The sequence below is a fragment of the Aquarana catesbeiana genome, linkage group LG08 (assembly GCF_042186555.1).
Source record: "Aquarana catesbeiana isolate 2022-GZ linkage group LG08, ASM4218655v1, whole genome shotgun sequence".
Taxonomy (NCBI): domain Eukaryota; kingdom Metazoa; phylum Chordata; class Amphibia; order Anura; family Ranidae; genus Aquarana; species Aquarana catesbeiana.
The window spans coordinates 2,236,174-2,253,394 of NC_133331.1; the positions used below are offsets into that span (position 1 = coordinate 2,236,174).

At 53.0% G+C, this 17,221-nt stretch overlaps 2 protein-coding genes across 15 annotated transcripts in view; one reads left to right on the forward strand and one right to left on the reverse strand.

The window, feature by feature from the left end:
* The window catches only part of LOC141105525 (NACHT domain- and WD repeat-containing protein 1-like), a 129,442-nt gene extending 121,788 nt beyond the window's left edge, over window positions 1-7,654 (reverse strand). For 3 of the 6 annotated variants that reach the window (XM_073595403.1, XM_073595408.1, XM_073595402.1), the window contains exons 1-3: window positions 7,504-7,654; window positions 5,245-5,350; window positions 2,250-2,353 (exon numbers count right to left, since the gene is read on the reverse strand). In XM_073595403.1, coding sequence (XP_073451504.1) covers window positions 2,250-2,353; window positions 5,245-5,350; window positions 7,504-7,628 — 335 coding nt within the window. In that variant the 5' untranslated portion in view covers window positions 7,629-7,654. Of the gene's footprint in view, window positions 1-2,249; window positions 2,354-5,244; window positions 5,370-7,454 lie in introns of all 6 variants that reach the window. The other 3 variants (XM_073595404.1, XM_073595407.1, XM_073595406.1) reach the window with 3 other exon arrangements.
* ZNF384 (zinc finger protein 384) overlaps window positions 7,508-17,221 on the forward strand; it is a 149,556-nt gene continuing 139,842 nt past the window's right edge. For 4 of the 9 annotated variants that reach the window (XM_073595389.1, XM_073595391.1, XM_073595392.1 and 1 more), the window contains exons 1-2: window positions 7,508-7,674; window positions 10,535-10,634. The gene's annotated coding sequence lies outside the window, so the exon portion shown is untranslated. The remainder of the gene's footprint in view (window positions 7,675-10,534; window positions 10,635-17,221) is intronic. The other 5 variants (XM_073595395.1, XM_073595398.1, XM_073595400.1 and 2 more) reach the window with 3 other exon arrangements.

Here is a 17,221-nt window from a genome sequence, read left to right on the forward strand (position 1 = left end):
GAGGAGTGAGCAGCAGTGTCTGCACAGAGACAAAGCGCAGAAGTTGTTTAAAGCGGTTGTAACACTAAAAAAAAAAAATAAAAAAAAAGTATCCTGTTCCTTTAAAGCACAATAACCAGCACAGTGTTTCTGCAGTGTCATTTGTCCCTTTCGATGCTGTAAAATACCTGGTTAATCCTGCCTGTTCCTGTGTCCCCCTAGGTGTGCTGACCACGGTAATCATGGCTGCTGATCCATCATACCATGGTCAGTTTACACGACTCCGTCATCCTGCAGTCTCTCCCCCTCCCTCCCTGCCTGTCAGCTCAGTAGTCTGTGTGTGTGAGCCATCTCCTCCCCTCCCCTCCCCTCCCCTCCCCTCCCGCTGCTATTCCTCTGTGGCTGTAAAGTCACAGAGTACAAATACTGGTATCCTCTCTGTTATAGCAAAATATACTGTGCAGTGTCTGTGTTATACCTTATTTCTCAGCACCACTGTGGGGTCACGTCATCAGAGGGGAATCTCAGCCCCTCCAACTGTAGTCCTCAGATCGGGGAAGGAGAGCGGCAGGATGTCACGTGACCGCACAGTGGCGCTGACAAATAAGAGGGTTGATTTACTAAAACTGTAGAGTGCAAAATCTGGTGCAGCTCTGCATAGAAACCAATCAGCTTTCAGGTTCTATTGTCAAAGCTTCAATGAACAAGCTGCAGTTAGAAGCTGATTGGCTCCCATGTATGGCTGTACCGGATTTTGCACTCTCCAGCTTGAGTAAAGCGACCCCAAGGTATTTAGCTGCATCATTTTACAAAAACACAGACATTGCACAGCACATCTTTCTATAACAGAGGGGAGTCCAGTAATTGTTATATATGTAAAGCGCCGCTTGTTTTAGCGGGCGGGAGTGGAGCGCTTTTGACCTCCTAGAAGGGGTTAAAAGTGCCCGTGTAGTGCTGCTGCCGAAGCACTTTGCAGACGCTTCGGCTGCCCATGCATTCCAATGGGCAGGGCTGGTGGAGGAGGGGTGTATACACCGCTCACAAACTGCCCCAAAGATGCCGCTTGCAGGACTTTTTCTAACCTCCTGCAAGCGCACCGCCCCGGTCTGGCTCTCACACTGGCACTGCAGATGAGGCATTTTGCAGGCACTTTACAGGCGCTATTTTTAGCGCTAAAGCGCCTGAAAGACGCCCCCAGTGTGAAAGGGGTCCAAGGCTTTATAACCGCTTCCGGACCGCCCACCATACATATACTGCAGCAGGGCGGCCCAGCTGAGCAAATTCACATACCTGTACGTGATTTTGTGCACGCGGTGTAGGGTGGCGCACGTGCCCCCGGATTGCAGCTTCCGCTGTGATTGGAAGCAGCGGGAGCCAATAAGCGGGTCCGGTGGCTGCGATGGCCGTCACAACCCGCCGATCGTTCACGGGAGACACGGAGCAGCGCTGTGCCTATGTAAACAAGGCAAACCGCTGATCTGTCAGTCAGGAAAAGAGAGATCTTCTGTGTCAGCTAAGCAGAATCACGATCTCTCTTTTCCTCCAGTCTATCTACTCCCCCCCCTTAAACCCTTCGATCGCCCCCTAGTGTTAACCCCTTCCCAGCCAGTGTCATTAGTACAGTGACAGTGCTTTTTTTTTTTAACACGGATCACAGTATTGGTGTCACTGGTCCACAAAAAGTGTCACTCAGGGTCAGATTTGACCGCCGCAATGTCGCAGTCCCGCTAAAAATTACTGATCACTGCCATTACTAGCAAAAAAAAAAAATAATAAACATAAAAATGCCAAAATTCTAACCCATAGTTTGTGGACATGATAACTTTTGCGCAAACCAATAAACACTTATTGGGATTTTTTTTTACCAAAAATATGTAGCAGAATACATATTGGCCTAAACTGATGAAGAAATTAGATTTTTTTTTTTTTTATTGGGAATGTTTTACAGGAGAAAGTAAAAAATATTGTTTTTTTATTGAAAATTGTCGCTCTTTTTTTGTTTATAGCACAAAAAATAAAAACTGCAGAGGTGATCAAATACCACCAAAAGAAATCTCTATTTGTGGGAAAATAAGGACATCAATTTTTTTTGGGGTACAACGTCGCACGACCGCGCAATTGTCAGTTAAAGCGACGCAGTGCCGTATCGCAAAAAATGGCCTGGTCAGGAAGGGGATAAAACCTTCCGGGGATGAAGTAGTTAAATATAAGTTCTGAGTGTTCTCAGATTGATATCAGACAGCAACAAAAAAAAATAATGAACATCAGACCTGCCATGTTCTGTTGCTTTGGTCTCGGCATCTTCGGGTTCTACTTTCAGATTTTGTGACAATATTTCTTCCACACGTCTGCGGAGTTCCACCTTGAGAGATACCTGGATACATAGAGGAGGAGATAGAGAATGGATGACTTCAATCCCTCTATAAACAACACAAATACAACAAATCACGACCCCTTACAGACTGATATGTAGAGAATGATGGAGGGAAAAAAACGAATACAGATTTAAAATGCACGGCTACAGTGTAATGAAAAGCTGCATTTTGTAAATGGCCAGACGGGGTGGAGATATGACAGCAGTGCTGGAGTCCATCATATATTCTGGGCTGATGTCAGTGAGGAACCGGAAGTACAACTGGAGCTGGGAGGAGGCAACTTTTCATACAAAGATTACATTGGTGTAAGGAGCTTCCTGGTGATCCCAGAACCTTTCTACGATTTACTCCTACATTGCCACGGTGCAAATCAGCCTTTTCCTGCTCCTTCCCCAGTGACATCCCACCTCCAGCACAAAGTTTTCTCTAGCATGAGCCCACCTCCAGTGTACAAACATACATTGGTCTTTCTCCTGTATCCTTCCTTCACCAAACACATGCTCACTGGCCTCTCACCTGTATCCCACCTCCAGCACACATACATTGGTCTCTCACTTATATCCCACCTCTAGCACACACACACACATACATACATTGGTCCCTAACCTGTATCCCACCTCTAGCACACACACACACATTGGCCTCTCACCTGTACCCCACCTCCAGCACACACACACATAGGCTCTCACCTGTATCCCACTTGGTGGATCCCACCAGCACACACACACACATTAGTCCCTCACCTGTATCCCACCACCTGCACACACTTTGGTCCCTCACTTATATCCCACCTCTAGCACACACACTCATACACATAGTCTCTCACCTGTATCCCACCTCCAGCACACACATACATTGGTCTCTCACCTGTATCCCACCTCCAGCACACATTGGTCCCTCACCTGTATCCCACCTCCAGCACACACACATTGGTCTCTCACGTGTATCCCGCCTCTAGCACACACACACACACACATACATTGGTCTCTCACCTGTATCCCACCTCCAGCACACACATACATTAGTCCCTCACCTGTATCCCACCTCCAGGACACACATACATTAGTCTCTCACCTGTATCCCACCTCCAGGACACACATACATTAGTCTCTCACCTGTATCCCACCTCCAGGACACACATACATTAGTCTCTCACCTGTATCCCACCTCCAGGACACACACATTGATCTCTCACCTGTATCCCTCCTCCAGCACACACACATAGATCTCTCACCTGTATCCCACCTCCAGCACACACACATTGATCTCTCACCTGTATCCCACCTCCAGCACACACACATTGATCTCTCACCTGTATCCCACCTCCAGCACACACACATAGACCTCTCACCTGTATCCCACCTCCAGCACACACATACATTAGTCCCTCACCTGTATCCCACCTCCAGGACACACATACATTAGTCCCTCACCTGTATCCCTCCTCCAGCACACACACATAGACCTCTCACCTGTATCCCTCCTCCAGCACACACACACATAGATCTCTCACCTGTATCCCACCTCCAGCACACACACATTGATCTCTCACCTGTATCCCACCTCCAACACACACACATTGATCTCTCACCTGTATCCCACCTCCAGCACACACACATAGACCTCTCACCTGTATCCCTCCTCCAGCACACACACACATAGACCTCTCACCTGTATCCCTCCTCCAGCACACACACATTGATCTCTCACCTGTATCCCACCTCCAGCACACACACATTGATCTCTCACCTGTATCCCTCCTCCAGCACACACACATTGATCTCTCACCTGTATCTCTCCTCCAGCACACACACATAGACCTCTCACCTGTATCCCACCTCCAGCACACACACATTGATCTCTCACCTGTATCTCTCCTCCAGCACACACACATAGACCTCTCACCTGTATCCCTCCTCCAGCACACACACACATAGATCTCTCACCTGTATCCCTCCTCCAGCACACACACATGATCTCTCACCTGTATCCCACCTCCAGCACACACACATTGATCTCTCACCTGTATCTCTCCTCCAGCACACACACATAGACCTCTCACCTGTATCCCACCTCCAGCACACACACATTGATCTCTCACCTGTATCTCTCCTCCAGCACACACACATAGACCTCTCACCTGTATCCCTCCTCCAGCACACACACACATAGATCTCTCACCTGTATCCCACCTCCAGCACACACACATTGATCTCTCACCTGTATCCCACCTCCAGCACACACACATTGATCTCTCACCTGTATCCCACCTCCAGGACACACACATAGACCTCTCACCTGTATCCCTCCTCCAGCGCACACACACATAGACCTCTCACCTGTATCCCTCCTCCAGCACACACACATTGATCTCTCACCTGTATCCCACCTCCAGCACACACACATAGACCTCTCACCTGTATCCCACCTCCAGCACACACACATTGATCTCTCACCTGTATCCCTCCTCCAGCACACACACATTGGACCATAGGGTGAGTACATGGATTGAAAACTGGCTACAAGGGCGTGTTCAGAGGGTGGTGATAAATGGGGAGTACTCAGAATGGTCAGGGGTGGGTAGTGGGGTCCCCCAGGGTTCTGTGCTGGGACCAATCCTATTTAATTTGTTCATAAACGACCTGGAGGATGGGATAAACAGTTCAATCTCTGTATTTGTGGACAATACTAAGCTAAGCAGGGCAATAACTTCTCCGCAGGATGTGGAAATCTTGCAAAAAGATCTGAACAAATGAATGGGGGAGGGGCAACTACATGGCAAATGAGGTTCAATGTAGAAAAATGTAAAATAATGTATTTAGGTGGTAAAAATCTGAATGCAATCTATAGACTGGGGGGAGAACCTCTGGGACCCCCCCTTATACTGTACCTTGGTGGTCTCACAGGGGCTCAGCTCCCGGGGAAGGTGTTCTAATGTCTCAATCTGTCTCAGTTTCTTCCGCAATCTCCTGAGTTCTGTGCTCTCCATCATGGCACTGCGAGAGCAATACAAACCTAATGAGAAAAGAAAAGGAAAGCGGGCGCAAGGGAGGTAAGAACATTCCAATGTCCCCACTATAGTCTATGACTGAGCCCAGGAGCTGACACTCTAATGTCCCCACTATAGTCTATGACTGGGCCCAGGAGCTGACACTCCAATGTCCCCACTATAGTCTATGACTGAGCCCAGGAGCTGACACTCTAATGTCCCCACTATAGTCTATAACTGGGCCCAGGAGCTGACACTCCAATGTCCCCACTATAGTCTATGACTGAGCCCAGGAGCTGACACTCCAATGTCCCCACTATAGTCCATGACTGGGCCCAGGAGCTGACACTCTAATGTCCCCACTATAGTCTATGACTGAGCCCAGGAGCTGACACTCCAATGTCCCCACTATAGTCTATGACTGGGCCCAGGAGCTGACACTCTGATGTCCCCACTATAGTCTATGACTGGGCCCAGGAGCTGACACTCTGATGTCCCCACTATAGTCTATGACTGAGCCCAGGAGCTGACACTCTGATGTCCCCACTATAGTCTATGACTGAGCCCAGGAGCTGACACTCTAATGTCCCCAGTATAGTCTATGACTGAGCCCAGGAGCTGACACTCCAATGTCCCCACTATAGTCTATGACTGGGCCCAGGAGCTGACACTCTGATGTCCCCACTATAGTCTATGACTGAGCCCAGGAGCTGACACTCTAATGTCCCCACTATAGTCTATGACTGAGCCCAGGAGCTGACACTCTAATGTCCCCACTATAGTCTATGACTGAGCTCAGGAGCTGACACTCTAATGTCCCCAGTATAGTCTATGACTGGGCCCAGGAGCTGACACTCCAATGTCCCCTCTATAGTCTATGACTGAGCCCAGGAGCTGACACTCTAATGTCCCCACTATAGTCTATGACTGAGCCCAGGAGCTGACACTCTAATGTCCCCACTATAGTCTATGACTGAGCCCAGGAGCTGACACTCTAATGTCCCCACTATAGTCTATGACTGAGCCCAGGAGCTGACACTCTAATGTCCCCACTATAGTCTATGACTGAGCTCAGGAGCTGACACTCTAATGTCCCCACTATAGTCTATGGCTGAGCCCAGGAGCTGACACTCTGATGTCCCCACTATAGTCTATGACTGAGCCCAGGAGCTGACACTCTAATGTCCCCACTATAGTCTATGACTGAGCCCAGGAGCTGACACTCTGATGTCCCCACTATAGTCTATGACTGAGCCCAGGAGCTGACACTCTAATGTCCCCACTATAGTCTATGACTGAGCCCAGGAGCTGATACTCCAATGTCCCCACTATAGTCTATGACTGAGCCCAGGAGCTGACACTCTAATGTCCCCACTATAGTCTATGACTGAGCCCAGGAGCTGACACTCCAATGTCCCCACTATAGTCTATGGCTGAGCCCAGGAGCTGACACTCTGATATCCCCAGTACAGTGTACGGCGGAGTCCCCGATCACATTAGAGCACCCCACTCACTCACACAGCCCCCCAATCAGAGAGGAGTGTGGGGCGGTGGGGAGGAGACGGATTTCTTTTCCTCCTGAATGTTGGGGGTTCCTCTTCATGTCGCCCCCCTTGTGGGGGAGGGGGTCATGCATTGCCATGGTGCGGACAAGCTGAGCTCCCATCACCATGGCAACGAATGATGCCGCACTACCCGGACCCAGAGTGTTATTGGATGTGTCTTCCTGAATGTTGGGGGCGCCCCCCTCCCCCCTGGGCAGGGTCATGTATTGCCATGGTGATGGCGGCCATCTTGCATGCACAATGACAATACATGGCCCGGGGCGGGGGGGTGACACGCAGAGCTGCCCCCCAACATTTAGGAAGAATGGGAAGTGCGCTGGTCATGGTGCCGGCCTGGCAAGACCATGGCAAGTCCTGGCACTGATCCAGGAGAACTGTGATAAACATCTACAGAGGGTGTGACACACACAGAGAGGACAGGCAGGGCTGACACCTCATACAGGGAGGAATGGGGGTCATTCTATCCTATAAGGGGGTGACAGGGGGGGGAGGGGAGCGCTCTGTCCCTCACATGCTCTGCAGTCTGTATTATATGATACCATTCACCTCTCACCCCTCTCCTCCACCGACCCCGGAAGATAAATACACTCCTCACCCGGAAGTAAAGAGAGATGCCGGAAGTTGGACGAGCCCGAGAGATATTTGGTTCTCTTTAGTTGGAGGGCGGAAGAAGACTATTAGGGGGCGGAACGTCACATGATCCGCACAGGTCCCGCCCATAGACACTAGCAGTGAGCAGAGAGTGACCATGTGACCCGGAAGAGAGGTGAGTGTAATGACTACTGAGGACCGCCCACAGAGAGGCTGAGCCCAAGAGCTGACACTCTAATCATGTCCCCCAGTATAGTCTGTGACTGAGCCCAAGAGCTGACACTCTAATCATGTCCCCCAGTATAGTCTGTGACTGAGCCCAGGAGCTGACACTCTAATGTCCCCACTATAGTCTATGACTGAGCCCAGGAGCTGACACTCCAATGTCCCCACTATAGTCTATGACTGAGCCCAGGAGCTGACACTCTAATGTCCCCACTATAGTCTTTGGCTGAGCCCAGGAGCTGACACTCTAATGTCCCCATTATAGTCTATGGCTGAGCCCAGGAGCTGACACTCTAATGTCCCCACTATAGTCTATGACTTGGCCCAGGAGCTGACACTCCAATGTCCTCAGTACAGTCTATGACTGAGCCCAGGAGCTGACACTCCAATGTCCCCACTATAGTCTATGACTGAGCCCAGGAGCTGACACTCTAATGTCCCCACTATAGTCTATGACTGGGCCCAGGAGCTGACACTCTAATGTCCCCACTATAGTCTATGACTGAGCCCAGGAGCTGACACTCTAATGTCCCCACTATAGTCTATGACTGAGCCCAGGAGCTGACACTCCAATGTCCCCACTATAGTCTATGACTGAGCTCAGGAGCTGACACTCTAATGTCCCCACTATAGTCTATGACTGAGCCCAGGAGCTGACACTCTAATGTCCCCACTATAGTCTATGACTGAGCCCAGGAGCTGACACTCCAATGTCCCCACTATAGTCTATGACTGAGCCCAGGAGCTGACACTCTAATGTCCCCACTATAGTCTATGACTGAGCCCAGGAGCTGACACTCTAATGTCCCCACTATAGTCTATGACTGAGCCCAGGAGCTGACACTCTAATGTCCCCACTATAGTCTATGACTGAGCCCAGGAGCTGACACTCTAATGTCCCCATTGTAGTCTATGATTGAGCCCAGGAGCTGACACTCTAGTCTATGGCTGAGCCCAGGAGCTGACACTCTAATGTCCCCACTATAGTCTATGACTGAGCCTAGGAGCTGACACTCTAATGTCCCCACTATAGTCTATGACTGAGCCTAGGAGCTGACACTCTAATGTCCCCACTATAGTCTATGACTGAGCCCAGGAGCTGACACTCTAATGTCCCCACTATAGTCTATGACTGAGCCTAGGAGCTGACACTCTAATGTCCCCACTATAGTCTATGACTGAGCCTAGGAGCTGACACTCTAATGTCCCCACTATAGTCTATGACTGAGCCTAGGAGCTGACACTCTAATGTCCCCACTATAGTCTATGATTGAGCCCAGGAGCTGACACTCTAGTCTATGACTGAGCTCAGGAGCTGACACTCTAATGTCCCCACTATAGTCTATGACTGAGCCTAGGAGCTGACACTCTAATGTCCCCACTATAGTCTATGACTGAGCCCAGGAGCTGACACTCTAATGTCCCCACTATAGTCTATGACTGAGCCCAGGAGCTGACACTCTAATGTCCCCATTATAGTCTATGACTGGGCCCAGGAGCTGACACTCCAATGTCCCCACTATAGTCTATGACTTGGCCCAGAAGCTGACACTCTAATGTCCCCACTATAGTCTATGACTGAGCCCAGGAGCTGACACTCTAATGTCCCCACTATAGTCTATGACTGAGCCCAGGAGCTGACACTCTAATGTCCCCACTATAGTCTATGACTGAGCCCAGGAGCTGACACTCTAATGTCCCCATTGTAGTCTATGATTGAGCCCAGGAGCTGACACTCTAGTCTATGGCTGAGCCCAGGAGCTGACACTCTAATGTCCCCACTATAGTCTATGACTGAGCTCAGGAGCTGACACTCTAATGTCCCCACTATAGTCTATGACTGAGCCTAGGAGCTGACACTCTAATGTCCCCACTATAGTCTATGACTGAGCCTAGGAGCTGACACTCTAATGTCCCCACTATAGTCTATCCGCTGACACCAATGCTGGGAGTTAATAGTGCGTCCGCTGACACCAATGCCGGTCCCAGTCACTCCTCTGACATACACCTGGATGACAAACCCCCAACAAGCATAGCGCCCCCCATTGATTTCAAACACATTTCTCCTGCCAGCTCCCACCTTCTGCCTGCCAGGCTATAGGAAGTTCTCCTACAGGTACACTGAGCTCTGTGATGGAGGCAACTAATCTATGGGGGCAGTTTGATGGGGCAATTAATCTATGGGGACACTGTGATGGGGCAACTGATCTATATATGTACTCTGATGGGTGCAGCTAATCTAAGAGGACATTCTGATGGGGTAACTGATCTATTGGGGCACTCTGATGGGCCAACTGATTTATGGGGGAATCCGAAATGCAAAAATGTACTATACTTCAGCTGACCAGTCCTTAGATATGGTGGCTGCATTCGTTTTCTTTTCTTTTTGTCTTTGATCCTGCCAGTAACTTCCTGTCCTAGGGTGACAACACTCACTGTACTGAATCTATGGAGACGTTGTCACCGTAGGACAGAAAGTGTGTTTGGACTACAGAATACTCCCCCCTGTCTATAACATAGTGAGGTGATGTTTTGTAGTCCACATAGAGAACTGGGACTGAAAATAGTCCAGAGACAACAAGAGCAGAAAGTTCTGAGCTCTGTATATTTCCGGCAGGATGAAAAGTGACATTTTTACACTTGTAGAAGGGATAGAAGAATACGGTATATTCTATTTCTTCATGCAGACTTGTAAAGTTGCTGAGAGGTCCACTTTAAGGTCTGCATGGAGTCCTGCTATGAAGCCTTGATTGCTGAGCTCTTCTTGTCCAGGATAGGGACTCTTACGTCTTCCCTTCTTCTTGTCACAGGAAGAATACCTCAGCTCCTTGTTAAGTGAATATCAAGAGAAAGATGAAGTGGAGCAACAAAGAGCGCTGTGTGCCAAAGCCTGCCGAAGATCCTCCAAGGGTAAGTACTAGCAGATAACAGCCCCTGCTTCACCACAGCCACACACTTTATTTTCTATCAAAGCTGCTGCTAGAATGGAAATCACCTTGCCTTAAGTGTGGACCCCCGAGCAGAGGAAATATTTTGGCACTTACTGGGCATGGACACGTCGTGGCCTCCCCTTTCCAACCCTCTAACCACCCTATTGGTCTGTGTAGCTTCCTGTCATACATGTACTGCATTATGACCACTAGATGGAGCTGAGGATCATCCTTATTTTCTTATTCCTGCTGGGGGGATGTCAGTGTCAGGATGGGGTGTGTCGGTGTAATATTCCTGGGGGGACGTCAGGATGGGGGGTGTCGGTGTAATATTCCTGGGGGGGTGTCAGGATGGGGGGTGTCGGTGTAATATTCCTGGGGGGATGTCAGTGTTAGGATGGGGGGTGTCGGTGTAATATTCCTGGGGGGATGTCAGGATGGGGGGTGTCGGTGTAATATTCCTGGGGGATGTCAGTGTGAGGATGGGGGGTGTCGGTGTAATATTCCTGGGGGGACGTCAGGATGGGGGGTGTCGGTGTAATATTCCTGGGGGGGTGTCAGGATGGGGGGTGTCGGTGTAATATTCCTGGGGGGATGTCAGTGTTAGGATGGGGGGTGTCGGTGTAATATTCCTGGGGGGATGTCAGGATGGGGGGTGTCGGTGTAATATTCCTGGGGGATGTCAGTGTCAGGATGGGGGGTGTCGGTGTAATATTCCTGGGGGGATGTCAGTGTCAGGATGGGGGGTGTCGGTGTAATATTCCTGGGGGGGTGTCAGTGTCAGGATGGGGGGTGTTGGTGTAATATTCCTGGGGGGGATGTCAGTGTCAGGATGGGGGGTGTCGGTGTAATTTTCCTGGGGGGATGTCCACTGACACCAATGCTGGGAGTTAATAGTGCATCCGCTGACACCAATGCCGGGGGTTAATAGTGCGTCCGCTGACACCAATGCTGGGGGTTAATAGTGCGTCCGCTGACACCAATGCCGGGGTTAGTAGTGCGTCCGCTGACACCAATGCTGGGGGTTAATAGTGCGTCCGCTGACACCAATGCTGGGGGTTAATAGTGCGTCCGCTGACACCAATGCCGGGGTTAGTAGTGCGTCCGCTGACACCAATGCTGGGGGTTAATAGTGCGTCCGCTGACACCAATGTTGGGGGTTAATAGTGCATCCGCTGACACCAATGCTGGGGGTTAATAGTGCATCCGCTGACACCAATGCTGGGGGTTAATAGTGCGTCCGCTGACACCACTGCTGGGGGTTAATAGTGCGACCGCTGACACCAATGCTGGGGGTTAATAGTGCGTCCGCTGACACCAATGCTGGGGGTTAATAGTGCGTCCGCTGACACCAATGCCGGGGTTAATAGTGCGTCCGCTGACACCAATGTTGGGGGTTAATAGTGCGTCCGCTGACGCCAATGCTGGGGGTTAATAGTGCATCCGCTGACACCAATGCCGGGGTTAGTAGTGCGTCCGCTGACACCAATGTTGGGGGTTAATAGTGCGTCCGCTGACACCAATGCCGGGGTTAGTAGTGCGTCCGCTGACACCAATGCTGGGGGTTAATAGTGCGTCCGCTGACACCAATGCTGGGGGTTAATAGTGCGTCCGCTGACACCAATGCTGGGGGTTAATAGTGCGTCCGCTGACACCAATGCCGGGGTTAATAGTGCGTCCGCTGACACCAATGTTGGGGGTTAATAGTGCGTCCGCTGACACCAATGCCGGGGTTAGTAGTGCGTCCGCTGACACCAATGCTGGGGGTTAATAGTGCGTCCGCTGACACCAATTCTGGGGGTTAATAGTAAGTCCACTGACGCCAATGCTGGGGGTTAATAGTGCGTCCGCTGACACCAATGTTGGGGGTTAATAGTGCGTCCGCTGACACCAATGCTGGGGGTTAATAGTGCATCCGCTGACACCAATGCTGGGGGTTAATAGTGCGTCCGCTGACACCAATGCTGGGGGTTAATAGTGCGTCCGCTGACACCAATGCCGGGGTTAATAGTGCGTCCGCTGACACCAATGCTGGGGGTTAATAGTGCATCCGCTGACACCAATGCTGGGGGTTAATAGTGCGTCCGCTGACACCAGTGCTGGGGCTTAATAGTGCGTCCGCTGACACCAGTGCTGGGGCTTAATAGTGCGTCCGCTGACACCAATGCCGGGGTTAATAGTGCGTCCGCTGACACCAATGCTGGGGGTTAATAGTGCATCCGCTGACACCAATGCTGGGGATTAATAGTGCGTCCGCTGACACCAATGCTGGGGGTTAATAGTGCGTCCGCTGACACCAATGCTGGGGATTAATAGTGCGTCCGCTGACACCAATGCTGGGGGTTAATAGAGTGTCCGCTGACACCAATGCTGGGGATTAATAGTGCATCCGCTGACACCAATGCTGGGGGTTAATAGTGCGTCCGCTGACACCAATGCTGGGGATTAATAGTGCGTCCGCTGACACCAATGCTGGGGGTTAATAGTGCGTCCGCTGACACCAATGCTGGGGGTCAATAGTGCGTCCGCTGACACCAATGCTGGGGGTCAATAGTGCGTCCGCTGACACCAATGCCGGTGTTAATAGTGCGTCCGCTGACACCAATGTTGGGAGTTAATAGTGCGTCCACTGACACCAATGCCGGGGTTAATAGTGCGTCCGCTGACACCAATGTTGGGAGTTAATAGTGCTTCCTCTGACACCAATGCTGGGGGTTAATAGAGCGTCCGCTGACACCAATGTTGGGAGTTAATAGTGCGTCCGCTGACACCAATGCTGGGGATTAATAGTGCGTCCGCTGACACCAATGCTGGGGGTTAATAGAGCGTCCGCTGACACCAATGCTGGGGGTTAATAGTGCGTCCGCTGACACCAATGCTGGGGGTTAATAGTGCATCCGCTGACACCAATGCTGGGGGTTAATAGTGCGTCCGCTGACACCAATGTTGGGGATTAATAGTGCGTCCGCTGACACCAATGCTGGGGGTTAATAGAGCGTCCGCTGACACCAATGCTGGGGATTAATAGTGCGTCCGCTGACACCAATGCTGGGGGTTAATAGTGCGTCCGCTGACACCAATGCTGGGGGTTAATAGTGCGACCGCTGACACCAATGCTGGGGGTTAATAGTGCGACCGCTGACACCAATGCTGGGGGTTAATAGTGCGACCGCTGACACCAGTGCTGGGGGTTAATAGTGCGACCGCTGACACCAGTGCTGGGGGTTAATAGTGCGACCGCTGACACCAATGCTGGGGGTTAATAGTGCGTCCGCTGACACCAATGCTGGGGGTTAGGAGCTGACTGCAGTTCCTCTTTAACCACTTGCCGCCCGCCCGCCCGCCCACCATCAGATGACGGCGAGACAGTGCGACTCTCGTTCCTGGTGGACGTCACATGACGGCGCACCCGAACAGCCCGCTCCTGCGCGCCCGTGGCAATCACAGTCATGCTGTGCTGCTAAAATACAGTCTCAGCTGTGCCCATCAAATACAGTCACACCTGCGCCCATCAATGCCGCTTCCCCACTGCCAATCAATTCAGCCTCACAGGGGGGGTTGTGCTGGACTGTAGAGTGGACACATGTCACACAGTGTCAGAGCGGAGACGGGGGGGGGAGGGATGGACTGTAGAGTGGACACATATCACACAGTGTCAGAGCGGAGACGGGGGGGGGGGAGGGATGGACTGTAGAGCGGACACATGTCACACAGTGTCAGAGCGGAGACGGGGGGGGGAGGGATGGACTGTAGAGTGGACACATATCACACAGTGTCAGAGCGGAGACGGGGGGGGGGATGGACTGTAGAGCGGACACATGTCACACAGTGTCAGAGCGGAGACGGGGGGGGGAGGGATGGACTGTAGAGTGGACACATATCACACAGTGTCAGAGCGGAGACGGGGGGGGGAGGGATGGACTGTAGAGCGGACACATGTCACACAGTGTCAGAGCGGAGACGGGGGGGGGGGTGGACTGTAGAGTGGACACATGTCACACAGTGTCAGAGCGGAGACGGGGGGGGGGATGGACTGTAGAGTGGACACATGTCACACAGTGTCAGAGCGGAGACGGGGGGGGGGGATGGACTGTAGAGCGGACACATGTCACACAGTGTCAGAGCGGAGACGGGGGGGGGGGTGGACTGTAGAGTGGACACATGTCACACAGTGTCAGAGCGGAGACGGGGGGGGGGGATGGACTGTAGAGTGGACACATGTCACACAGTGTCAGAGCGGAGACGGGGGGGGGGGGGTGGACTGTAGAGTGGACACATGTCACACAGTGTCAGAGCGGAGACGGGGGGGGGGGGGATGGACTGTAGAGCGGACACATGTCACACAGTGTCAGAGCGGAGACGGGGGGGGGGATGGACTGTAGAGTGGACACATGTCACACAGTGTCAGAGCGGAGACGGGGGGGGGGTGGACTGTAGAGTGGACACATGTCACACAGTGTCAGAGCGGAGACGGGGGGGGGGGGATGGACTGTAGAGCGGACACATGTCACACAGTGTCAGAGCGGAGACGGGGGGGGGGGGATGGACTGTAGAGTGGACACATGTCACACAGTGTCAGAGCGGAGACGGGGGGGGGGGGATGGACTGTAGAGCGGACACATGTCACACAGTGTCAGAGCGGAGACGGGGGGGGGAGGGATGGACTGTAGAGTGGACACATGTCACACAGTCAGAGCGGAGACGGGGGGGGGGAGGGGATGGACTGTAGAGTGGACACATGTCACACAGTGTCAGAGCGGAGACGGGGGGGGGGGGGGGGATGGACTGTAGAGCGGACACATGTCACACAGTGTCAGAGCGGAGACGGGGGGGGGGGGATGGACTGTAGAGCGGACACATGTCACACAGTGTCAGAGCGGAGACGGGGGGGGGGGGATGGACTGTAGAGCGGACACATGTCACACAGTGTCAGAGCGGAGACGGGGGGGGGGGGGATGGACTGTAGAGTGGACACATGTCACACAGTGTCAGAGCGGAGACGGGGGGGGGGGGATGGACTGTAGAGTGGACACATGTCACACAGTGTCAGAGCGGAGACGGGGGGGGGAGGGATGGACTGTAGAGTGGACACATGTCACACAGTGTCAGAGCGGAGACGGGGGGGGGGAGGGATGGACTGTAGAGTGGACACATGTCACACAGTGTCAGAGCGGAGACGGGGGGGGGGGGATGGACTGTAGAGTGGACACATGTCACACAGTGTCAGAGCGGAGACGGGGGGGGGGAGGGATGGACTGTAGAGTGGACACATGTCACACAGTGTCAGAGCGGAGACGGGGGGGGGGGATGGACTGTAGAGTGGACACATGTCACACAGTGTCAGAGCGGAGACGGGGGGGGGGGGATGGACTGTAGAGTGGACACATGTCACACAGTGTCAGAGCGGAGACGGGGGGGGGGAGGGATGGACTGTAGAGCGGACACATGTCACACAGTGTCAGAGCGGAGACGGGGGGGGGAGGGATGGACTGTAGAGCGGACACATGTCACACAGTGTCAGAGCGGAGACGGGGGGGGGGGGATGGACTGTAGAGCGGACACATGTCACACAGTGTCAGAGCGGAGACGGGGGGGGGGGGGGGATGGACTGTAGAGTGGACACATGTCACACAGTGTCAGAGCGGAGACGGGGGGGGGGAGGGATGGACTGTAGAGTGGACACATGTCACACAGTGTCAGAGCGGAGACGGGGGGGGGGGGGGATGGACTGTAGAGTGGACACATGTCACACAGTGTCAGAGCGGAGACGGGGGGGGGGGAGGGATGGACTGTAGAGTGGACACATGTCACACAGTGTCAGAGCGGAGACGGGGGGGGGGGGGATGGACTGTAGAGCGGACACATGTCACACAGTGTCAGAGCGGAGACGGGGGGGGGGGGGATGGACTGTAGAGTGGACACATGTCACACAGTGTCAGAGCGGAGACGGGGGGGGGGGGGGGGATGGACTGTAGAGCGGACACATGTCACACAGTGTCAGAGCGGAGACGGGGGGGGGGGGATGGACTGTAGAGCGGACACATGTCACACAGTGTCAGAGCGGAGACGGGGGGGGGGGGATGGACTGTAGAGCGGACACATGTCACACAGTGTCAGAGCGGAGACGGGGGGGGGGGGGATGGACTGTAGAGCGGACACATGTCACACAGTGTCAGAGCGGAGACGGGGGGGGGGGATGGACTGTAGAGCGGACACATGTCACACAGTGTCAGAGCGGAGACGGGGGGGGGGGAGGGATGGACTGTAGAGCGGACACATGTCACACAGTGTCAGAGCGGAGACGGGGGGGGGGGGGGATGGACTGTAGAGTGGACACATGTCACACAGTGTCAGAGCGGGAGACGGGGGGGGGGGGATGGACTGTAGAGCGGACACATGTCACACAGTGTCAGAGCGGAGACGGGGGGGGGGGATGGACTGTAGAGCGGACACATGTCACACAGTGTCAGAGCGGAGACGGGGGGGGGGGGGGGGGAGGGGATGGACTGTAGAGCGGACACATGTCACACAGTGTCAGAGCGGAGACGGGGGGGGGGGGGGGATGGA